Here is a 25,717-nt window from a genome sequence, read left to right on the forward strand (position 1 = left end):
CATCTCCATAGTCTTCACCACACAGTGGTCCTACCTGCGATGTCTTCCTGTCCAGGGCCTGAATATATAGGCGACCGGACCGCAGCACCTGTCCTCCTGGATGAGGACCTCCTCCTCCGGTGTCCGGAAGTACGTGGGGGGAGAACGCCGACGTATTCCACGCTGTTTGCCTAGCGTTCCGGCTGGAACGCACGAGGAACTTCCTGTTCAGAGAAGCCGGCCGGCGTCTGACGTCATATCCGGCCGCCGGCTTCAAACCGGAAATACTCACACGCGCGCGCGCGGAGGAGGAGAAGGGCTGGAGAGCTCAGAGAAGCCTCCAGCCGAAGAACGCCCCAGACCTTACCCGCAGGTGCGGAATGGTGGCGAAAGGAGTCCCGAGTCGTAGGAGACAGGAGCAGCGACGGGGAATGGACGTAAGTCTGATCCCAGCTGCCCGGCTAGATTATTCTATTACCCCCGGTGACCGCTGCCGGCACAGTGCACCTGGGATGACCTCTTCATTCCTAGTAGGGACAGGAAAGAACACTGAGGGGAGGATGAAGGAGGGGTTATTTATCCTCTTGTCATTTCCTGTCCCTATTAGGAAAGGGGTAACATCCTCCAGGTGTGCTGTCGTGGGGGGTTACTAGAGAAATATTTTTCTGTTGTGCTCATGGCAATCGCAGATGCGGACTGTCGCTTCCTCGCCGTGGACATTGGAGCTTTTGGCCGGGGCAACGATTCCCAGTCTTTCAAGAACTCGGATATGGGCCGCCGTGTGTATGGCAAAAATTTTAATTTTCCACGGCCACGACCTCTCCCCAACGCTGAAGGCCCACCGATGCCATTTGTTATGGTTGGGGATGAGGCCTTACAGATGTGTAAAAACCTACTGAAGCCATATTCCAGTCGGGACTTGAACCACACTAAAAGGATCTTTAACTACAGACCGACCAGGGCCCGAAGAACAGTAGAGTGTACCTTTGGGATTCTAGTCTCAAAATGGCGCATTCTTGCAACAGCCATTAATCTAAAAATGGAGACAGTCGATGAGATGGTCAAAGCCTGTGTGATTCTCCACAATTACATATTGGCTAAGGAGCGACCCAACATTGAACTGGATGAACCAGTTGCAAACCCATTGCCAGATTACCAGCATCACCCGCTGGGGTCAACTGCTGAAGTTGGCCACATGCAGAACCAATTTGCTGCTTTTTTTTATTCTGATATTGGAAGTGTGGCATGGCAGGACAATATTGTGTCCTGTTGGGTTTGGGTCTGTACCAGTTATGCTTTAAATGTTACTAATATTTGTTAATAAACTATGTGTTTTGTTATCTTGACTGTCTCCTATGTATTTCCTCTACAAACCATAGGTTGTTAGTGGTAAGGTTGTTGACGTAATTGCGTCCTGATTCTGTTCTGCAGTATCTATTGGACGCAGACTGAAAAGACGATGGCTGTTTAATACAAAACAGATCTATACTCATCAAGTCAGGTGTCAGAAATAATGAATTCATGATGCACATATAACAGCCTCATGAATTCACCATTTCTGACACATGTCCAGGTGAGCATAGATATGACTTGTATGACCGCCATCGTCCCTTCACTTTGTGTGAATTAGATAACGTACACAGAAGAGAAAATGTAGGTTATACAAGGCAGTTCTCTACTCACCAGGTCAGGTGTCCTAACTAATGAGTTTTTGGACACATGACCTGTAGAGTTCTGCTTTGTATTGCCGCCATTTTCTCTTCAGCCTGCAACACTAGTCACAAAGTAAGCAGAAGGAAGAGATTATGGAGAAAATACAAGTATACATTTTTTGGCCACCTCATATCTCTATACCAAACACACACAAAGCTGCAGTGTTGTACTTGCTAACTACTGGAGCTATGAGGTGGCAAAAAAATAAAGTGTGCGGTGCAGTGTTTTATTTGGCGCACGGTGTGTGTTGCCGGAGGTGGAATACACAATTAGCCAAATATTTTTTTGGGCAAAAAACATTATTATTTATTTTTACACCAAAAAACAAACAAAACTACTGCGCCTACTTGGGGTAGAGTGCCGGAAACGGGGGGTATGTAGCTGTGAAGCTTGACTCACTGTGGATGACGCAGGGGTGGCAGGAGAAGGGGCAATTAAATTACTGGGGTCTGGCAGTTCAGGGATGGGGCTCGACGAATGAGAGGTCAAAGACACACTGGAAAGGTGAGACAAACCAGACATTACAGACACATTGAGAGGTGAGAGGGGAGGGATAGCAATAGTCTTCTGTTTCTTCTTGCCTTTCCGTTTTTGGGATCGGCGCTGAGGTAGGGGGAGCCTCGTTGGGCTCATTGCTAGCAGCCTGGCCATGGTGGGCGACCTGTCAGGGTCCGTGTGCTGCTGCATGGTTGTGATGGTGGGGAAGGCCATGCCAGGGTCCGTGTGCCACTGCATGGTTGTGGTGGTAGGGAAGGCCATTCCAGGGTCCGTGTGCCACTGTAAACAGACATGCTGCGTTCTGAAAAGATGCGCCGCATGTCCGTTTACGCGGCTCTGCCGCCTGCGTGTTTTACCGCATAGTAGAGACGGGATTTCGTGAAATCTCCTCCACTATGCTGTAACATCTAGATACGTTTCCTGAACGTGGACAAATACCCTTACGATGATGTCCTCTTCTTGTCTTCAGGCTGCGGCTCCGGCGTACTTTGTCTGCCCTGTTGAGGGCAAAGTACTGCAGTGTGCAGGCGCCAGGAAAGGTCAGAGAGGCCTCAACAGGGCAGACAAAGTACGCCTGCGCTGGAGCCGCAGCGTGTAGACAAGAAGAGGACGTCGTCATCATCCTATGAAGATAGGAAGCCCCGAACTAAGACGCCCATCAGATCGGACCGGCCGCCCAGGTGAGTATAATCTAACCTCTTTTTCTCATCTTTCAGGATACATTGGGGTTTATCTATAGCATTACAGAATGCTGTAGATAAGCCCCTGATGCCGGTGGGCTTAGCTCATCTTCGATTTTGGGGGGTGACAGGTTCCCTTTAAAAGAAGTGAGCGGACCATTCTTCTGGTAGTTTCCACTTGGAAGACGCTCTATACTTTACAATACAAGTCAATATGAAGGCAATAAAAGGTTGGAAGTAGAAGTAGTGCATCTTTTGCAGCATTTTGTGAGTTTTTCCTTTTTAAAGAAAATTGTTTTACTCATTACTTAAAGAGACTTACTTATTAATGAAATACCTAAGGCTACGTTCACATTAGCGTTGCGCGCCGGTGCGTCGGCGACGCACCAAAAACGCTGCGTTTTGCGACACGTGCGTCATTTTTTGACGAAAATCGGACGCACGAAAAATGCAACTTGTTGCATTTTCGTGCGTCCGACGCTAGCGTCGAAAACGACGAACATGTCGAAAAACGCTAACAAAAAAACGCACGCGTCCCCTATGTTAAACATAGGGGCGCGTCGCCGCTGCGTCGCCGCTGCGTCGCCGACGCAACAGCGATGCACATTAGCGTAACGCTAATGTGAACGTAGCCTTATATAAATCCCTGATTGGCCCAGATTCTGCCGCTTTTTGCCGAGTTGCTCCATTACAGAGATATTTACATTTGTTGGTTTTGGAGAGCAGTTTGTGAAATCTCTGCTTGTAGTCCAACTGTGGGATTGTTCAGAGTCATCTCTGGGGGTGGGGGTGTCTTCATCCCTCTCCTCTCTGGCCAATACAGCTCAGTAGTTGATCTAGCACACAGGCACGGCTGTGCTGTGATTGGTCGTGTCTGGGAGGGCGGGGTGAAAGCGCCTGCCTCCAAAGACTGATGAAATGCCCAGTTGGAGTCCAAGCAGAGATTTCACATACGGAATATGTTGGCTCTATAGAAACAAAATTATTGTTATTATACTGAGCTCCAAAAGCAACAAATGTGAATACCTCAAAAAAGGAGCGACTCAGAGCAAAAACAAAAAGAGCATCAGAATCAGGGGAGCTCTGGGATTTATAAAAAAAAAGCATGTAATTCAATTTATTTGAGCTAGAGACCAAGGACTCCACACCACTTGGTACATTTTGAATTATGTGTTATTCTGTGATGTCTTTATCGTCTGTACACTATCTCTCTGAAATGTAAAGTGCTGCGGAATATATTCTCGCTATAGAAATAAAAATGATTATTATTGACAGGTCTTAATTAAGCAATAAGGCTACGTTCACATTTGCGTTGTGCGGTGCTGCGTCGGCGACGCAACGCACAACGCATGCAAAACGCAGCTTTTTGTGATGCATGCGTTCATGCTTTCATGATTTGTGGCACAGAAAACACTGCATCATGCGTTTTCTGTTGCGCCAAAAAGACGCATGCGTCACAAAACGCATGTCCAGGCGCCCCCCCCCATGTTAAATATAGGGGCACATGCGTCGCCGCAGCTGCGCCCAACACAGCCCCGCACAACGCTAATGTGAACGTAGACTAAGTAAAACATAGTCTCCACAGAAAACAGGTCTGAGAACAAGGTGACATAATTTTTTTTTTTTTTTTGTTAAAGTTCAGATTTTTAACCACTAAAATGTGCATATATATTATACAAAAGAAAAAAATGACACCCTGTGGCCTCGCCGTCTCTGCACTGACTGGGGGAGTCACGGTGTAAAGTGATTTTACCATAACATGAACACACACCCAAAAACCAATGGTGGAATTGCGTGTTTTTCCCCATTTCCCGCCACTTACATTATGAGGTAAAAATTAATACTCGTCATCCAATAAAGATTATTTGGAAAAAAAAATTAATACTCGTCCTGCAAAAAAGCCCTCATAAGCTATGGCTTTGTCAACGGAAGTATAAATTAGTCACGTCACGGTATTGGAAGGAGAAGAGGCGAAAAAAGAAACCTGTCAGCTAGAGCAAGAGAAAAGGTGTATCGCCTCCGAGTCCGCCACCTTGTACCAAGTACCAACCCGCCTCCTCCTGTCATGTTATCAGCGCTTGAGGCTTCGCTTATTATACGAGGGCGGAGCTAACCTTCCTAACCCCGCCCAATGCACCAGAGTTAACACACCCCTCTCCCCACTGATACACGCATGCGCAGTAGGCTTTGAGCTACTCCACGAGGGTCAGCGTCACTCCCGGCCCGGAATCTTTCTCGTCCCTCATCATCGGAGTGGTGTGGACCCGCGTTTCCCCGCTCATTATGCCGGCCCAGGTGCTCAGCGGGAAGCTCGTGTCCGGGTAAGTACTGCAGCGGCTGCCAAGGTATGTCGGCTCCTGGAGGAAGCCTCACAACTCCCCTCCCCCGGTAGTGGAGGGGTTAATGCAGCACGTGGGGGTCGCTGGGATATACAGTTGTAGGTTCGGGTGCAGCAGGGGTGTTAGGCTGCTGACAGTTTGGATTTGGGGGTCGTTCAACATGCAAGGGGTTAAATTTAAAGCTTTGCGGAAACTTTTTAAACAAAGTGTGCCAGGAAGGTGTGCTACACCGGGGGCTGCCACTGCTGAGGGTCTGTTACAATTGCATCTGCACCAGCTATACATGTTTCCACTACTGATATTCTTTGTTGCAAATGTATCAACACACACACACAGCTTTAGGAATGACCCTGCCTGGCGCTGAAGGAGTTAAGTTAGGGACAGGTGAAGGATAAAGTGCTCAGTGCAGGTTGCTGTCCTACAGCCTGTGGAGGTTGTATGCAGGGACCTTTTCTAACCTGTATGGGGGTCCTTGGTACATTCACATATTAATACTCTGGATGGGATCAGTTCATAAAGGTTTTTTTTTTTTTTTTTTTTAACCCCAGTGTGCCAGGGCCTCCCTCCCATCCCCCACTTTCTGCTCTCTGTGGGTCTATAACCCTCATCTTGTTTTTGTACGGGTCTCTTGGAAACAAAAACAACATTAAACTTTGCCCCTTGTCACAAGGTGGCGTGATGCCCGGTTGCTTGGCTTGCGCAGTTTTGCTCTTGTGGGCATGACAAAGGACGATGCATGCTGCTGATCAGATTGTAATGTCATCTGCACCCTGGGGGGCTATGTCTGTACATCCGGAGATGTCTGCACTGGTAACTGAGCAGGAAATGCTATATTCTGGGGGTCACATGAGCATCGATCACACACGACTACTAGATGATTCCAACCCCCCTTTTTTATTTTATCCTCTATGGATCAGTGCATTGTAGGGTGAGTTAACTTTGACTCCTTCAGTAAACTTATCCAAAAAAGTTAAGATGTTCTCGCTAATGAACTTGGCTATTCTATCTATGGTACATCAATCTGTTCTCCAGCATTTTATGTACAGTGATTCATAGATGCTGTAGAAGACAAATGAGCCAAAATTATTAATGAGCCTCAGTTGGTTTAAAAAAAAAAAAAAAATTGTAAGCAGGAAATAAAAAAAACTTCCCTGATTGTCTTTATGCTTTTTGAGCTCCCTGTCATCAGGAATTCTGAATGTGACTGACCAGTTCTTCAGCCTTTTCTCATATGTATAGATGCTACCGGGATGTTGTATGACGCTGTGGCACATCTAATAATGCCGCTTATTACATCTTTTATTACAGACTTGTCCGAGAACGTCTGAAAAATGAAGTTGCAGCCATGCAGGAAAGGCACGCTGGCTTCCGCCCGGGTCTGGCCATTTTGCAGGTTTGTATGTGTTTCTTGACCTTGTGTCTGATTTTAATGCTGGAAAAAGCCCCTAGAACGTGTAACAGTGGTGACGCTGTATCTGGATTTTGCTGTCTGTAACCTGGATCCAAAAGGGATTTTCTCTTTTGTGGCGGACATGTTAAACATGTGGTCATCGGCACGTTTTTACATATAGGAGTAGTGGCCTTTTGTCCCGTAATGAATATCATACATTTTTGTGAAGCTCAGATATGCCCGTCATCTGAAATTCACTGTGGAAGCACAGAGCACTTCCAGCTTGCCTTGCATATGGCTTCTAAACTACATTTTCATACTTTAGACCAGTGTTCCCCAACTCCAGTCCTCAAGAGCCACCAACAGGTCGTGTTTTTAGGATTTCAAGTATATGGTCCAGGTGATGGAATTGATGCCTGTCTAGATTATGGAGTTCTCACCTGGGCATTACTAAGGAAATTCTGAAAACATGACCCGTTGGTGGCTCTTGAGGACCAAACTTGGGGAACACTGCTTTAGCCCATTTGTATGAGTCCTGGCAGGTATGTGAAGATCCGACACCGCTCTCATCCCATTGCAGAAATGAACAGTGCTGGACCTTCCCTTTTATCACTTTACAGCTGCAATCATGTCTGAATCTGTGTTTTGGGATGGTTTTTTATTTATTTTTTTCTAAAAGGTGGGAGACAGAGATGATTCCAACTTGTACATCAGTATGAAGCTGAAAGCTGCTGCCGAGGTAAGGCAATTGGGGGTATTTATTTACTTATTTTTTTTTTCTCTCTTTTGAATCCATGCAGTAAAGTGAAAAATACAAACTTTCTGTATAGATTCAGTACACTCGGTGGTCCACAAATTGTAGCGCACTGCAGATTACAGCAGTGTGGAAAGCGATAAGCTTTTTGGCTCCCAGAAAAGTTTCAGTACCTGTCCCTACTACTGTGGCAGTATTGTGGTGCTCTGGGCCCTGTACTTCCAATCTGTTTGCCCCTGTCCACATTCTTGTACTTTTTCACATACAATATTGTGGTGAAATATGTGTAATATATATCTATATGTGTGTAGTGACATATGTCTAGGGGTTATACGTGTGACTAGTGATGATGTAACATCTGTCCTGAAGGCACGTCACACCTAGGTGTTAATAGGTACTTCCTTGGGACTAGTAGAAATTGTCTCTCCATATCTCACCAGGAGGTCTGGTTAGGGCCAAGAAGAAAGGAACACTTGACACCCCCTAGTGCTTGGAGGGGAGATGCTAATTGCGGCCTGAGGGTTAGCTATTCCTGGGAACCATCTCACAAGTGTCTCCAGAGGAAAAATATATATATATATCTCATTCATTAGTAGAGCGGCCGTGCCCAATCAAACAGACCGCAATTATGATATTAACCTGGGGGGCCAGTCTAGAAACCTGACCTCAGACCAAAGTTATAAATTTAGGCTGCAGACAGAGAATTGTGTTCACATGATGGGGGGGCAGCCTGAGAAGCTGGTGTGATCAAATCTACATTCATCCTACCCTCAAGGAGCAGAAAGCAACTACCAGTTAGATAATTTCTGTAAGTTTTCTCCTGTCTATTTTGATACTGTTTTGCATAAGCTGTATGTCTTTTTATGATCATATTTTTATACCTTTTTCTTATTGTAAGCATTGTTACTAAAGTATAAAACTTGAACAAGTTGAACCTTCAATGTTCAAAAGAATCCATAGCCTAAGGTGTGTGAGCCTTATGAGTGATAGACATTTTTATTAGTATTATTAGTTCCGGGACTCATCGCCCGTGTATTCGATGAGTGGTGGTAGCGTGTATGAGCGGGTGTGTGGCCTGGGTTGGTGTGTGATTTATGCTCCCATTACAGCATAGGACAGAGGTTGAATGCTGGACTGAGAGTGGGGAGATAGATTAACCCTTGCAGGCACAACCCCAAGTCACGTGTGAGAGCAGGCACGTGACGAATAAGTGACATCACGGAGAAGGGATCCGTGACAAACATAACTTCCTCCGTCCATAGAAATCTGGGACATAAACATTGCAATGTGATGAGATTTTCTGTTTTTATAGCACATGGTGGACCAGGGTCCATGTACTTTCTATTCTATGTATGGAGTACAAGGTTCACTGCAAAACTGTAAAATAATCACGTCTCTTATACGAGATGCAATAAACCTGACAATAACAAGCATTTATTATGGTCGGTTAGTGCAGGTTTTTTTGCCCCTTAACACAGACGGGACGGTTGTCACAGGTATCGTATTGAGTCCCTTTTGGCATGTGACACTTGGGTCCTCTTTAACCCCTTCACTACCTGGCAATTTTTTTTCTTCTGTTCACTCTTAGGCTATGTGCACACGTATTCTGGTCCACTGCAGATTTTTCCACAGCGGATTTGATAAATCTGCAGGGCAAAAAGCTGCATTTTTGCTGCGGACTTCACTGCGGTTTTACAACTGCGGTTTTCTATAGGAGCAGCTGTAAAACTGCTGCGGAATCCGCAGAAAGTGACATGCTGCGGAATGTAAACCGCTGCGTTTCCGCGCTTTTTTTTTTTTTTTTTCCCGCAGCATGTGCACAGCGTTTTTTGTTTCCCATAGGTATACATTGTAATGTAAACTCATAGGAAACTGCTGCGGATCCGCAGCGTGTGCACAAACCCCAAGTTGCTTTACAAGACTTGAAGCTGCAAACTTCCAACTGCCTGTGCAGTAAATAACAAGGCTTTAGTACTGATGTATATAACAGAAATGACTATCTCCCATTAATGCCAGCATTCACAGTAGCATCGTAATGACAAGCAGGAGGGTTAGCAGCAGACCCTCGGCTGCATGACATGTCATCGGCACCCTACGATCGCATCCCAGGCGTGCCAATTGGAGCATGGAATGATGAGTGCCCCGCAGGTGCATGTTAAATACTGTTGTCAGATTGGCAGTGGGATTTAAGAGATTGACACCCTTGGGCACAGTACCGTTCCTCTTGGCTCTTAAATCAGTCAACATGTGCAGAGAAAGATGCGGACTGTGTGTGAGCCTGCATCAGATGCAGGGCATTGACGTATGACGTAAATATGCGGCATATGTCGTGAAGGGGTTAAGAGATGTCTATAGTCTAATCTACAGTAATGGGTTTGGGACATGTTCTGGCTTATATCAATGTCCTTGTAGCGCAGATATGACATTAAATGAGTACTCCTATTTAGTGCAGGGCTAAACTTTGTTCTTGTGACACTATGGCATTTGATTTCTACATATTCTTTTCTAGATTGGAATTAATGCCAGCCATGTCAAGCTGCCAAGGACCGCAACAGAGGCAGAGGTGAGCGAAACTAGCTGGCAATGTGGAGGAGAGATAAGATTAGGTTCAGTTTGTGATAGTGTACTGCCGGCACTTACTACTCTCACAGCTTTGATTGAAAATCTACATGTGGATATGCTGAACACCAGGCAACTGTAGGAAAACGGGTGTACACTAAAAAAAATCTATCCAATGTAGTCCAACAAAAAGGGGGGAAAAAAAGGATGTCACTCACCATCCGGTTCATACAGTGCTTTATTTAATCCATAAAACTGGTACAGCGGGAGAGGAGCGGAAACCTGAGGATGACCGTGGCTTAGCGCTAACCGCTTCAACGCAGCGCGAAACTGCCAACGTCCACAGAAGGTTTCCGCTCCTCTCCCGCTACACCGGTTTTATGGATTAAAGGGAACCTGTCGCACCCCACCCCAGGCGTTTGTAGCTAAAAGCCATCTTGTGCAGCACTAATGCTGCATTTTGACAAGTTGGCTCTGTTAGTTCTTGTTCCTGCCACTGCTGAAATAATCATTTTATGAAATTTGTCCCTCATACCTTGAACCGGTTCCCCCCCGTAAAACAGACGCGCCGCCTCCTCTTAATTCATTAGCATCCCCGGCACCTGCGCTGTAAGTTCGAAGGGCAGCGCAACTGTGCATGCCCTGGAAAAAAAAAAAACAACTTGCAGCGCAGGCACCGGGGATGCTAATGAAGGAAGAGGAGGCAGCGCGCAGAGGCCCTGAGTGACGGCTGTGGTGTCTGTTTTAGGGGGGAAAACCCTGCCCCCTGGGCGATTTCAAGGTATGAGGGACAAATTTCATAAATGACTATTTCTCCTCCGCCTCATTGGGGGACACAGGACCATGGGTGTTATGCTGCTGCCACTAGGAGGACACCAAGTTAAAAAACACAGAAAGATAACTCCTCCCCTGCAGTATACACCCTCTCACTGGGCAGTATTCAACCAGTTCTTGCTTAGTGTCTAGAAGATACTTGGGTCTGGTTTTCAGACCCCCAACATTTTTTTATTTTATGGATTCCTTTTCTAGGGTCCGCTCTCCCCGAACCATCAACAGGTGAGCACGCAGAATATACCCGTACCCTCTCCTGCAACGACTGGGGCGCGCCTGATTTATTCTTGGGCGACGGTTCCTTTCATGGTCCCGATCTCTTCTCCCCCTTCCTGCATGATGGCGAGAACATAGAGTCAGACTCTATGTCCCTCTCCTGGGCCCAACTACACTCCAAGGCCCCCACCTTATGGCGTCACCGCAGCCCCATGAGAGCTGATGAAGATGGATGGATTTTTTTTCTTCTCCATCCCCCGACGGAAGAAGACAAGGGATTTGGCTCATACCGCTGTAAAGGAGGTGCTGCACCCTCGGTACTGCTTGCAGGCTGTGAGTAGTATCCCCTTCCTCGCAATTCCTGCGTCGGAAGGTGTGGTCCTGATCCCCGGGGAGAGGAACATTGGCCGGCTTGCAGCAGCGGTCACCCGACACCCTGTCGCGGCCGCCGGCTCGCATCGCTGGCAGGCTTCAGAAATTTAGCCCCCAGCTTTCAACTCGACTAGGCTGCGATCTATTGCTCTGCCCATGCCGGAGCTCCGCCCACCATCTCGGCGCTTCTTGTTTAGAATGAGAAGCGCCCTGCAAATCTCAAGCGCCATCTTGCTACACTCTGCTGCGGGGAATCACGCCGCAGACGCTGACAGCCCCAGACAAGACGGGGCTTCCTCTCTTCTCCCTGCTGTCCTATTTTCCCTGGGGACACAGACACTGGACGTGGTAAGCTCTACCACAAAAGCTTAACCCCTTCTCTGCAGTATGCCTGGCCCTATGGCGCATGCTCTGCCTATCCGGCCCCATATCTCTATGACTATGTCTCAACCTAAAGAAGCCAAGAAGGCTAACAAAAAGCACACAGTGTTTTTCACTTCATGTGCCACTTGCAGTACTGTCTTGCCCCGAGCTCACACTACCCCGTTATGTGCGTATTGTGATCCGCCCTGTGTGCAGCCTCCTCCCGCCAACGCCGTCTCTGACCCTGCAGATCCTAGTTCTCCTGAGTGGGTCTCTTCCCTCTCACGTTCTATGGATTCCCTGGCCAAGGCAATAATTCCCTCCGGGGTCCCTCTTTAAGCCAGACTACCGCAGAGGACTCTGGCGACGGTACGGACCCGTCCATCAGCAGGGGGCGTACTGTCAGTAAAGACTAAGGGTTCCAGAAAACTGACTCCTGTCGCGTCCCCTGACCATGGCCGTCCTTGTCCTTCAGCTTCCGCAAGCTCAATTTCTCGTTCCCCCTTCTCCCGAGAACCTCAATGCACAGGACTCTGAATACGAGTCTGATGCATCTTTAGTTCGGGACTCCTCAACTTCTCAAGAGACACTTGATTCTCTTATTGATGCGGTCAACAAGACCCTGCAGGTGGACGAGGAGTTCGTATCCACTCAAGAACACATAGTGTCTTTTAAACGGACTAAACTTGTTTGTCACTCATCCTGAATTTAAGGACATTGTCCAAAAACATAGGGACCAGCCCGACAAACGTTTCACGGGTTGAAAGCCTATTGAGTCCAAATACCCTTTTGCTCAGGAACTAATCAAGGACTGGCTTCAGTCCCCTTCTGTGGATCCTGCCGTATCGCAGCTCGCCTCAAACGCTCCTATCTTTGTCTGATGGTTCATCAGTCAAAAACCCTACTGACTGTCGAAATGACTACCTGGCTCGCTTTGTCTTCGAGGCCACTGCAGCGTCACTCCTTCCATCTTTCGCCGCCACTTGGGTGGCTAAGGCTATGGTCGCTTGGGCTGAGAAGCTTACCACTACTGTCCACGACAGTAATCTTCCTCCAGAAGCGGTCAACCTGGCTAACCAGATGGCACAAGCCGGGGACTTTGTGGTTAACGCCTCAATAGATGCGGCCTATTGCACTGCACAGGCAGCCGCAAACTCTATCTCCATCAGAAGATCCCTGTGGCTTAGATTGGCGAGCAGATGCTGCTTCCAAAAAAAAAAACATTAACATCTCTCCCCTACCAAGCTGGTCACTTGTTCGGAGAAAAGTTAGACCAAACTATTTCTGATGCAACCGTAGGAAAAAGTAAATTTCTTCTTCAACAAAAACTTACACAGCCGTTTTCGGTATCAACAACAACCTTGATTCTGGCTCTTTCGCAGCAATCCCAATTGGCCATCTACTCCTCCCGGATCAGCACGAGCCTCGCGCGGAGGCAAAGGTTCCCAGGTTTCATACAGGCCTAACCGTAGCTGGATGCATGTAGAAAAGCCACGGAGACACATCACATGTTTCTCAATGCAAGCAATAAATAGCCAGGTCTTTCACCGGAAAGGAACAACCACGGGAAGGGCAGCATCCAAAAAGGAAAACCACTTATGCCAAAACATGGTTTCCATCCACACGTGATGGTGTCTCCGGTGTTGGATGTTTTGATCTCCCCGAGGTCATTCATACTTAGGAGCAGTGCCTAGTAAAAGGACTGTAAACATAATAGCCAGTTTCCTACTCCACACTGATGAGGGGCAAATACACCGAAACAGCTGTCTGTGGATGGATACCATGTTTTGGCATAGGCGTTTTTCCCTTTTTGGGATGCTGCCCTTCCCGTGGTTGTTCCTTCCCAGTGAAAGACATGGCTATTTATTGCTTGCATTGAGAAACACGTGACGGTGTCTCCGGTGTTGGATGTTTTGATCTCCCCAAGGTCAGTCATCCTTATGTTTATAACCGTAGCTGGAAACTCAGACCTAGGATGCCTGGATCTAAGGGATCCAGATCCTCTAGATCTTCCACTCAATGACTCGTTGCAACATCCGGAGGACATCGACAAAGTAGGCGGCCGTTTTGCTTTCGTTCTGCCAAGCCTGGCCCTCAGTTGTCCACGACGAGTGGGTCAGAGAACTAGTGTCCTCTGGATACAAGAGTTTGCTGCTCTTCCTCCGATACGTTTTTTTTTTTTTTTTGTCAGTTGAGTTCTCCCTCAACAAAGGCAATGGTTTTTGTTTTTTTTTTTTTTCAGGCCATAAGGGCACGGAGTCATCATTCCGGTCCCCCAAGACCAAAGGTTCAAGGAGTCTTACTCGAACCTATTCGTAGTCCCAAAAAAGGATGGATCGCTGCGACCGATACTGGACCTAAAACTTCTCAGCAACTTTATCAAAATCCGACTTTTCAGAATGGAATCTCTCCATTCTGTTGTCGCGTCCATGGAAAAGGGAGAGTTCCTAGCATTCATAGACATCAAGGATGCTTACCTCCACATCCCAATCTTCCCTCCTCACCAACAGTTCCTTCGCTTCACTTTTCGAGAGGAAAACTTTCAGTTTGTGGCCTTACCCTTCAGCCTCGCCACCGCTCCCTGAGTTTTCATCAAGGTCATGGCAATCCTTCATGCTCAGGGAGTGGTGGTACTCCCGTACCTGGACGACCTGCTGATAAAAGCTCTGTCATATTCAGCTTGCGAGGAGTCCGACGCTATCACAGTGGATACTTTCTCGCCTGCGTTGGAAGATAAACTTTGAAAAATCTTCTTCGATCCCGGCTCAGTGGATTTCCTTTCTTGTAATGACACCGGACACTTCCACGGCCTGGTCATTCTCCCTCCAGACAAGGCCTTGCAGCAGGGAGCACTGAGGCTCTCCCACCCGGTCTCCCTGAGAATGCGCATGCTGTAACGAATGGAGTGGAAGATGGTAGCAGCCATAGAAGCGGTTTTGGTCTCGCAATTCCACCCCCGTCCGTTACAACATGCGCTGCTGTCGGCATGGAATGGGAACCCGTCCTCTCTCTCGACCGTCGTTTCAGTCTGTCTCCACAGGTCAGGCAGACCCTCAGGAGGTGGACGCTGAAGTCCTCCTTAAACCAAGGAAAATCCTTTTCTCCCAGTGCGTTGGCTGGTGGTGACCACCGATGCCAGCCTCTTGGGCTGGGGTGCAGTCTTCACCACACAGCTCACGGCCGGTGGTACACTCGGCAGTCGCGTCTCCCCATCAATATTCTGGAAATATGAGCGATCAGACTAGCCTTGCTCAGTTTTCACCATCTCCTGGCAGGTCATCCCATCAGAATCCAGTCCGACAACGCTACAGCGGTAGCGTACATCAACTGTCAAGGGGGAACCCACAGCAAAGCAGCCATGCTCTAAGTGACCCACATCCTCCATTGGGCCGAGAGCCACCATTCGCCCATATCGGCGATTCACATACCAGGTGTGGAGAATTGGGCGGCAGACTTCCTCATTCGCCAGGGTCTCGCTTCCGACGAATGGTCTTTCAACCTGGAAGTTTTCCGTCAGATTTGTCTTCCCTGGAGGACTCCGGATGTGGACCTCATGGCTTCAAGACTAAACAAGGTCCCCCGATTCATTGCCCGGTCCCTCGATCCTCGAGCTGTCGGAGCAGACGCACTGGTCCTGCCGTGGCATCAATTCCGCCTCCTCTACATTTTTCCTCTTCCTCTGCTACCGAAGGTCATCAAGAGCAGGGCAGGGGGGTTTCCGGTGATCCTAATTGCACCAGACAGGCCGCGCCGGGCATGGTACGCGGAACTGGTTCAGCTGGTTGCCGACACCCCCTGGCGGCTTCCAGATCGCATGGAACTTCAATCTCAGGGCTTGATCTACCACCAGAACTCCAGGTCCCTGTCTTTGACGGCGTGGCAGTTGAATCCTGGATTCTAGCCCAAGCTGGATTCTCCCCTAAGGAATTCTCCACCATGATCAGTGCTAGGAAACCCGTGTCCATGCGCATTTATCACCGTACCTGGCAAATCTTCTTCGCATGGTGCAACGCCCATGGGCGGTCTCATCTGGTATTTTCCATTTTGGAATTTCTCCAATCCGGACTAGAGTCCGGTTTCGCACTTGGCTCACTTAAAGGACAAGTATCGGCGTTGTCTGTTCTATTCCAACGAAAAAATTGCCACCAGATTACCGGTTAAGACGTTCATTCAGGGAGTTTCCCGTGTGGCGCCTCCCTATAAAATGCCTTTGGATCCATGGGATCTTAATTTGGTTCTTAGGGCTCCTGAAGAGCTCCAATTTTGAGCCACTGCAGGACGTCTCTCTAACCTTCCTTTCCTGGAAGGTAGCTTCTCTAGTGGCTATTACGTCAATCAGGTGATTTTTGGAGTTGGCGTCTCCTGCCGACCCCCGTTTCTGATTGAATTTTTTTTTTTTTTCCATCCGGATAAGGTAGTTTTGAGAACTCCCCCTCTTTTCTACCCTCATCTCTTCTTTTCACTTCAATGAAGATTATTCTGCCTGCATTCTGTCCGGCACCAGTCCATCAAGTTGAGAAAGCTCTGCACACTCGTGATGTGGTTGGGGCTCTTCGACGGTACGTCTCAGACGGCTCCCTTCCACAAGTCAGATGTCCTGTTCGTGCTTCCAGAGGGACAACGGAAGGGTTTTCCCGTTTCCAAGGCTACTCGAACAAAGTGGATCCGATCGGCTATTCAGGAATCCTATCGTGTCAATGGTGCTCCTATCCCAGCAGGGATTACGGCCCATTCTATTCGGTCAGTGGGCGCCTCTTGGGCCATTCGGCACCAGGTGTCAGCACAACAGGTCTGCAAAGCTGCGACTTGGTCCAGCTTGCATACTTTTTACAAAGCATTACCACATTCATTCCTTTTCTTCTGCAGACGCTGCCCTTGGCAGGTGCATTCTGCAGTCGGCAGTAGTACCTTAGCTGTAAGCTATGTTGCTTTAGGACGTCCTGTGTCCCCCAATGAGGCGTAGGAGAAATGGGGATTTGTGTGTACTCACCGTAAAATCCTTTTCTCTGAGCCAATCATTGGGGGACACAGCACCCACACTGTTAGCCTATTGGCTTGTTAATACTTCTTTGGTTTTGACAGTGTTTTTTTTTTTTTTTGTCTTATGTTTAATACTCCTACTGCTTTAATACCGAACTGGTTTAATACTGCCCAGTGAGAGTGTGTATACTGCAGGGGAGGAGTTATCTTTCTGTGTTTTTTAACTTGGTGTCCTCCTAGTGGCAGCAGCATAACACCCATGGTCCTGTGTCCCCCAATGATTGGCTCGGAGAAAAGGATTTTACGGTGAGTACACAAAAATCCCTATTTCAGCAGTGGCAGGAACAAGAACTAAAAGAGCCACCTTGTCAGAATGCAGCATTTAGTGCTGCAGAAGGTGGCTCTTTTAGTTTCAAACGCCTGGGGGGGGGGTAGGGTGACAGGTTCCCTTTAATCCATAAAACCGGTATAGCGGGAGAGGAGCGGAAACATTCTGTGGACGTTTCGCGCTGCGTTGGCGCCAATCCTCGGGTCTCAGCTCCTCTCCCGCTGTACCAGTTCTATGGATTAAATAAAAGACTGTTAACTGGCTGAGTGCCACTTTTTTTTTTTTTTTTCCTTAGTACTACTTGAGATTAGGTTCATTCATGGCCTATGACTGCTGGAGAAAACCTGCACACTTCTTGGCTAATTCTGGCAATGTCGCTTAAGGAATGAATGGAGCGGAGGTTGAGCGTGTGCACCTCTGCTTCTTTGAAGTTGAGGCTCTGCAGAGCCGGGTACCAGACCCCCTTTATTGGATCCCTGGCACTCAGGATAGGTGGGGGAATAACTTGCTAAGGATGTGGTCAGAGGCCATTTTCCCAAAGCCGATTATTTGGTATGTACTCGGCTTTGGGAAAATGGCCGCCGCGATCTCTTCTGCGCACGCGCGACTGCCCGCGGCCATTTTCCTGAAGCCCCGTGCAGCAGAGCACTCCATCTGCGCACGCGCGGCCCCAGGAAGATGGCCGCCCCCACCGATGACAGGGGGTAATAGCGCAGATCGCGCGCTGCTTCTTCACGTGCGCGCAGTGGATTCGTCACTGCGACATGCGCACACCACTACGCCACCAACGGAAAGCTGGAGAACAAAAGAGCGATGTCACCACGCCCACCTGACCTGACCAGCCTGATTGACAGGTGAAAACGGCGACTTTGGTAATGTATTTCTCAGCATAGGTGGGGAATCAGGGTACACTACATACACTATAGTAACGCACAGCGCAGGCCCTATTTAACAGTATTTATATCTCAATCTGAAAAAACGGGGTGACAGGTTCCCTTTAATGATTCACAAGACCCGACTCCGGTGGTCACGTAAGTTGTTCGTTCCTGTCCAGACCAGACACCTATAAATGTGCTCCTACCCGCCGGCACCCCTAGTGCCTCTTTGTAGGCTTGATGCAATGTCATGCGTTCCTTATGCTGCAACTATGATGCCACTCTAAAACTAGTAATCAGAAGAGGCTGCAGGTAGCAAGTGGTCTGCAGGGCTCTGGTCTGGCAGCCAAGGCCTCTTATCAGATAGATTTTTATTATCCGCAAAGAATAAACAATCAGAATATTTCTCATGACAATGTTTCATTAAACATTTACAAATAACTTTTTTTCCCCCCGACCCAGAGCCCCCCCCCCCACCCCGCCCAACCCTAGAGACCTCAGCCAGAGCTACCCCACTTCTCATCATCATACAAACATTTGAATAAACATCCGTTATATTTCCATTAAATACTAGGCTTTCTATGTTCTCATTTATCATCCTAATTCAAGTCCATCCACGGTTGCCACAGCTTGTGGAAGATGTCCAGCTTATTCCTTTTGGTGTAGATACTTTTCTCCAAAGTAAGTATATGCTCTGTTTGCTTAAGAAAGTCTCTTCTTGTTGGATGTTCCTCTCTAATCCAAAATTTGGCGATCAATTTCCTAGCAATGAATAACAATCGTGCAATAGCTATTTTAAACATGTTGTCCGTAACAATTTCCTCCACATATCCCAATATGCAAGTCAGTGGAACCCTAGGGACAGAACATCCATACACCAGTTCAATACGATTTAACCCCTTCCCGACCTGTGACACAGCGTATGCGTCATGAAAGTCGGTGCCAATCCGACCTGTGACGCATATGCTGTGTCACAGAATGATCGCGTCCCTGCAGATCGGGTGAAAGGGTTAACTCCCATTTCACCCGATCTGCAGGGACAGGGGGAGTGGTAGTTTAGCCCAGGGGGGGTGGCTTCACCCCCCCCCCCGTGGCTACGATCGCTCTGATTGGCAGTTTCACTTTCAACAGCCAATCAGAGCGATTTGTAATATTTCACCTAAAAAACTGGTGAAATATTACAATCCAGCCATGGCCGATGCTGCAATATCATCGGCCATGGCTGGAAACACTTATGTGCACCCACCCCACCCCACCGATCGCCCCCCGATCTGTGGTCCGCTCCCCTCCGTCCTGTGCTCCGCTCCCCCCGTGCTCCAATCACACCCCCCGTGCTCCGATCAAACCCCCCCGCACTCCGATATCTCAGTGATCAAAATAAAAAAAATAGTAAATGCTCCCCCCCCCCCCCCCCCCCCCCCTTTGTCACCCCCATAGGTAGGGACAATAAAAAAAAAAAAAAAAAAAATTTCCACCAAGGTTGGGGTAAGAACTAGGGGTAGGGTTAGGGTTTCGGTACGTGCACACGTATTCTGTTCCTCTGCAGATTTTTCCGCTGCGGATTTGATAAATCCGCAGTGCTAAACCGCTGTGGATTTATTGCGGATTTACCGCGTTTTTTCTGCGCATTTCACTGCGGTTTTACAGCTGCAATTTTTCTATTGGAGCAGTTGTAAAACCGCTGCGGAATCCGCAGAAAGAAGTGACATGCTGCGGAATGTAAACCGCTGCGTTTCCGTGCAGTTTTTCCGCAGCATGTGTACAGCGATTTTTGTTTCCCATAGGTTTACATTGAACTGTAAACTCATGGGAAACTGCTGCTGATCCGCAGCGTTTTCCGCAGCATGTGCACATACCTTTAGAATTAGGCTATGTGCACACGGTGCGGATTTGGCTGCAGATCCGCAGCGGATTGGCCGCTGCGGATTCGCAGCAGTGTTCCATCAGGTTTACAGTTCCATGTAAACATATGGAAAACCAAATCTGCTGTGCCCATGGTGCGGAAACGCTGCGTTGTATTTTCCGCAGCATGTCAATTCTTTGTGCGGATTCCGCAGCGTTTTACCCCTGTTCCTCAATAGGAATCCGCAGGTGAAATCCGCACAAAAAACACTGGAACACTGGAAATCCGTGGAAAATCCGCAGGTAAAACGCAGTGCCTTTTACCTGCGGATTTTTCAAAAATGATGCTGAAAAATCTCACACGAATCCGCAACGTGGGCACATAGCCTTAGGGTTAGGGTTGGAATTAGGGTTGTGGTTAGGGGTGTGTTGGGGTTATGGGTGTGATTAGGGTTATGGCTACAGTTGGGATTAGGGTTAGGGGTGTGGGGGGGGGTTAGTGTTGGAGTTAGAATTGAGGGGTTTCCACTGTTTAGGCACATCAGGGGTCTCCAAACGCAACATGGCGCCACCATTGATTCCAGCCAATCTTGTATTCATAAAGTCAAATGGTGCTCCCTCAATTCCGAGCCCCGACGTGTGCCCAAACAGTGGTTTACCCCCACATATGGGGTACCAGCATACTCAGGACAAACTGCGCAACAATTACTGGGGTCCAATTTCTCCCGTTACCCTTGTGGAAATAAAAAAATGCTTGCTAAAACATCATTTTTGAGGAAAGAAAAATGATTTTTTATTTTCACGGCTCTGCGTTGTAAACGTCTGTGAAGCACTTGGGGGTTCAAAGTGCTCACCACATATCTAGATAAGTTCCTTGGGGGGTCTAGTTTCTAAAATGGGGTCACTTGTGGGGGAGCTCCAATATTTAGGCACACAGGGGCTCTCCAAACGCGACATGGTGTCCGCTAACAATTGGAGCTAATTTTCCATTCAAAAAGTCAAATGGCGCGCCTTCCCTTCCGAGCCCTGCCGTGTGCCCAAACAGTGGTTTACTCCCACATATGAGGTATCGGCGTATTCAGGAGAAATTGCTCAACACATTTTAGGATCCATTTTATCCTATTGCCCATGTGAAAATGAAAAAATTGAGGCGAAAAAATTTTTTTTGTGAAAGAAAAAAAAAAAAAGTACTTTTTCATTTTTACGGATCAATTTGTGAAGCACCTGAGGGTTTAAAGTGCTCACTATGCATCTAGATAAGTTCCTTGGGGGGTCCAGTTTCCAAAATGGGGTCACTTGTGGGGGAGCTCCAATTTTTAGGCACACGGGGGCTCTCCAAACGTGACATGGTGTCCGCTAAAGAGTGCAGCCAATTTTTCATTCAAAAAGTCAAATGGCGCTCCTTCCCTTCCAAGCCCTGCCGTGCGCCCAAACAGTGGTTTACCCCCACATATGAGTTATCAGCGTACTCAGGACAAATTGGACAACAACTCTCGTGGTTCAGTTTCTCCTTTTACCATTGGGAAATTAAAAAAATTGTTGCTGAAAAATCATTTTTGTGACTAAAAAGTTAAATGTTCATTTTTTCCTTCCATGTTGCTTCTGCTGCTGTGAAGCACCTGAAGGGTTAATAAACTTCTTGAATGTGGTTTTGTGCACCTTGAGGGGTGCAGTTTTTAGAATGGTGTCACTTTTGGGTATTTTCACCCATATAGACCCCTCAAACTGACTTCAAATGTGAGGTGGTCCCTAAAAAAAAAATGGTTTTGTAAATTTCGTTGTAAAAATGAGAAATCGCTGGTCAAATTTTAACCCTTATAACTTCCTAGCAAAAAAAAATTTTGTTTCCAAAATTGTGCTGATGTAAAGTAGACATGTGGGTAATGTTATTTATTAACTATTTTGTGTCACATATCTCTCTGGTTTAACAGAATAAAAATTCAAAATGTGAAAATTGCGAAATTTTCGCCAAATTTTCATTTTTATCACAAATAAACACAGAATTTATTGACCTAAATTTACCACTAACATGAAGCCCAATATGTCACAAAAAAACAATCTCAGAACCGCTAGGATCCATTGAAACGTTCCTGAGTTATTACCTCATAAAGGGACACTGGTCAGAATTGCAAAAAACGGCAAGGTCTTTAAGGTCAAAATAGGCTGGGTCATGAAGGGGTTAAAACAACTATCCAGAAGGAGGACAGTCTAGGGCACTGCCACATCATATGCAATATGCCTGGGATTGTGAGCACTGAGGGCATTCCGAGTTCTGCCTAAGCCCAGCCTTGAACAACCTGTCAGGGGTTCTATAGGCCCTATGAATTACGGATAACTGTGATAGCCTGCCAGGTTCACTGATGTCTATGATACATGTTTTGTAGGTGCTGAGCAGAATAAAATCTATTAATGAGGATCCGGCCCTCCATGGACTAATTGTTCAGCTGCCTCTGGATTCAGATCACAAAATTGACACCGAGAAAGTCACCAATGCTGTATCACCTGCCAAGGATGTGGATGGGTGAGTGTAACAGGGCTGTTTCTGCAAACTGAAGAAGACAGAAGCAAGACTCCCCTTTATAGATGTCTTAACTCTGTGATTGTCTTATTGTAGGCTAACCAGTATTAATGCAGGAAAACTGGCCAGGGGTGATCTTGGAGATTGCTTCATTCCATGTACACCAAAAGGATGCTTGGACCTTATCAGACAAACAGGTAATATCCCACAGCTCAGTGCACCTATCCTTTAGCGCACTACCTGTAGTACGTGGTCATCCTGCACAAGATAAAACGGCTTTTTGTGCAAATGCCAGTTTCACAGATCCATAGTCTCATGATCTGGAACTTGCAACCATTTTTCACTTATAAGGGTGTAGACACAAGGAGGGTGGGGGCAGTGGCTGCCCTGGTCTGCTAGCAGAAACCGCATGGACCAGAGATCATCTCACTGAATGCCTGCTTTTACCATGGGCATAATACTACTCAGACAACACCGGGTGAGGGTAAAACAGTTTGGCGATACTTTATTGAGCTAAAAAACAGGTAAATAACACAGAACAGTCCCAGCAAAACACAGGATTTTTGGTTGCTTACCGTAAAATGTTTCTCGGAGCCTTCATTGGGGGGACACAGGAACCATGGGTGTATGCTGCTGCCACTAGGAGGCTGACACTATGCACAGAAAAAGTTAGCTCCTCTGCAGTGTACACCCCACCGACTGACATTATGAACCTCAGTGAGAAAGCAGTAGGAGACAAAACATAACCACAAACATGAGAACTGTTAACATGAGAACAGTCATAGAACACAGAACAACAGAAACTGAATAACCAGGGAGGGTGCTGTGTCCCACAATGAAGGCTCCGAAAAGCAGATTTTGCGGTAAGCAACCAAAAATCCTGTTTTCTCTATCGCCTCTCATTGGGGGATACAGGAACGATGGGACGTCCCAAAGCAGTCCCTGGGGTGGGAAAAACAGACTTCCATCAGGTCTTTGGACTCACCACTGCCGCATGCAAGATCCTTCTGCCTAGGCTGGCATCCGCCGAAGCGTAGGTATGGACCTTGTAAAATTTGGCGGAAGCCCTGTGGTGTACCGCCTAAGAGGCGCTGACTGCCCGGGTAGAGTGAGCCTTTATCACAGGAGGGGGCACTCTGTTCTCGACCCGGTAAGCCTCCAATATTGCCGTTCTGATCCAGCGAGCAATAGTCCCCTTGGAAGCCGGCAGGCCTCTACACGTGCCATCAGGAATGACAAAAAGAGTCCGTCTTCCAGAAAGTGTCCGTTCTAGCCAGGTAGATCCTCACTGCCCTGATGAGGTCCAGCTTGTTCAACAATCGCTCCAGAGGATGAGTCGGAGCTGGACAAAAGGAAGAACAATGTCCTCATTGAGGTGGAAACCACCTTAGGAAGGCGGAGGCCTGAGAACCACCTTGTCCTGGTGGATAACTAAGAAGGGAGGTCGGCAAGAAAGGGCCGCCAGCTCGGAAACGTGGCGGATAGAAGTGATGGCCACAAGAAAGGCCAACTTCCAAGATAGAACTGACAGGGAGACCTCCTTCAGAACGTCCAGCACAAGATTTAAATCCCATGAATCCATATGGGCCCTGTATGGAGGGACAGCATGGACTACTCCTTGAAGGAAGGTCTTAACCTGTGGCCAAGAAGATGGTCTTCTGGAAAAGGATGGAGAGCACCGAAACCTGGCCCTTAGGGAACTCAGAGCAAGGCCCGAATTCAGTCCTGCCTGAAGGAAAGCCAAAATGGAAGGCAGGTACACCCATCCTCCCCCCCCCCCCCCCCCCTCCTCCCTGATGGCTGACGTATGCCGTGGCATGCATTGTCCGTTTGGATTCGGATAGGTAGACCCTTATGAATCCTTTCCCAGTGACAAAGGGAGAGAAAGATGGCCCGAATCTCGAGGACGTTGATCGGCAGAGAAGACTCCTGCGCCAACCAACGACCCTGAACAGTCAGGTAACAACACCGCACCCCAGCCGGGAAGGCTGGTGTCCGTCGTCACCACCTGCCAGTGAACTGGAAGGAAGGACCTGCCCTGGGAGATGAGGTGACGTCAACCACCAGTTGAGTGACCATTTGACCCGGGGAGAGTCGAATCGGACGATCCAGGGAGAAGACAGACCTGTCCCACTGTGACAGGATGGCCTGCTGAAGAGGTCGTGAATGAAATGGGGCGAAGGGAATCGCTTCTAATGTTGCAACCATCCTCCCCAGAACCTTCATGGCCGATCGGAAGGAGGGAAACTGAAAACCCTGGAGCAAGCGTAGGTCCCAACGAAGGATGGATCTCTTGTCTTCGGGAAGGAAGACTTTGGTCTGACGAGTGTCGAAGAGCATGCACAGAAAGACGAGGCGCTGGGAAGGAACAAGACAGGATTTCTTCCTGTTGACAAGCCACCCAAAACGGGCTAGTGTGTCGGACCATGGACAGGCTCTCGTGAGCCTGAGAAAAGGACAGAGTCTTGATGAGGATGTCGTCGAGGTACAGAAAAAGTACCGGTCCCCTGACCCTCAAGATGGCTATCAGCAGCACCATGATCTTCGTGAAAACCCTGGGAGCGGTTGCGAGACCGAATGGCAGGGCGACGAGCTGAAAATGGTCCTGGAGCACCGCGAAACGCAGGAATCGGTGATGTCCCGAGAATATCAGGACGTGGCGGTAGGCGTCCTGAATATCTATGGAACACAGGAATTCCTGGGCCTCTATGGAAGCAATTACTGAACGAAGGGATTCTGTCCTGAAGCGTCTCAGACGAACTCTCTCGTTCAGCAATTTGAGATCCAGAATGGGACGAACCTTGCCTTTTTTGTGTTTTTTTTTTTTTTTTTTTTTTTTTTTTTTAAAAAAAAAAAAAAAAGAAACCTGTGTACCGTTATTTTTCTGAAATGGGAACGATTACCCCGGATTCGAGGAAGGAAGTGATAGCTGCAAATAAACCGAACTAGAGCGGGGTCTCTTGGAGGGCGGGACTCGAAGAAATGAACTCTATTTTGTATTCGGAGGATACCACTTCCCTGACCCATGCGTCCTCCACTGAGGAGATCCAGACGACCCTGAAGAAAAGGAGACAGCCGCCCAGCTTGGGAGGTGCGGGACGATCTACCTTGGGAGTAGCGGGGACGCCAGGAAGGAGTTGGTCTAAAGGATACCTCCGCCTTCTCTTGACGTGTCTGCAGCCTCAGCTGCTGCTGTGAAAAGGAGTTTGACGCCACAAAGCGTCGAAAGGGCCGGAAATTGCCGCCTAGGAGGAGGCCGGCGAGGCTTGGAATGGGGAAGAAGGGAGCTTGTGCCCCCGGTAGCGTCCTTAAAGGGAACCTGTCACCCCGTTTTTTGAGATTGAGCTATAAATACTGTTAAATAGGGCCTGCGCTGTGTGTTCCTATAGTGTATGTAGTGTACCCCGATTCCCCACCTATGCTGAGAAATAACTTACCAAAGTCGCCGTTTTCGCCTCGTTTGCATCTCGGCTTTGGGAA

General features: G+C 48.0%; 1 protein-coding gene across 1 annotated transcript in view; it reads left to right on the forward strand.

Annotated features, from left to right (window-relative positions):
* Window positions 1–5,036: 5,036 nt before the first annotated feature.
* MTHFD1 (methylenetetrahydrofolate dehydrogenase, cyclohydrolase and formyltetrahydrofolate synthetase 1) overlaps window positions 5,037–25,717 on the forward strand; it is a 158,982-nt gene continuing 138,301 nt past the window's right edge. Inside the window, exons 1-6 of the mRNA XM_069733956.1 lie at window positions 5,037–5,191; window positions 6,518–6,602; window positions 7,279–7,338; window positions 9,863–9,916; window positions 22,104–22,240; window positions 22,334–22,434. Coding sequence (XP_069590057.1) covers window positions 5,154–5,191; window positions 6,518–6,602; window positions 7,279–7,338; window positions 9,863–9,916; window positions 22,104–22,240; window positions 22,334–22,434 — 475 coding nt within the window. The 5' untranslated portion in view covers window positions 5,037–5,153. The remainder of the gene's footprint in view (window positions 5,192–6,517; window positions 6,603–7,278; window positions 7,339–9,862; window positions 9,917–22,103; window positions 22,241–22,333; window positions 22,435–25,717) is intronic.

The sequence above is a fragment of the Ranitomeya imitator genome, chromosome 1 (assembly GCF_032444005.1).
Source record: "Ranitomeya imitator isolate aRanImi1 chromosome 1, aRanImi1.pri, whole genome shotgun sequence".
NCBI classification, from domain to species: domain Eukaryota; kingdom Metazoa; phylum Chordata; class Amphibia; order Anura; family Dendrobatidae; genus Ranitomeya; species Ranitomeya imitator.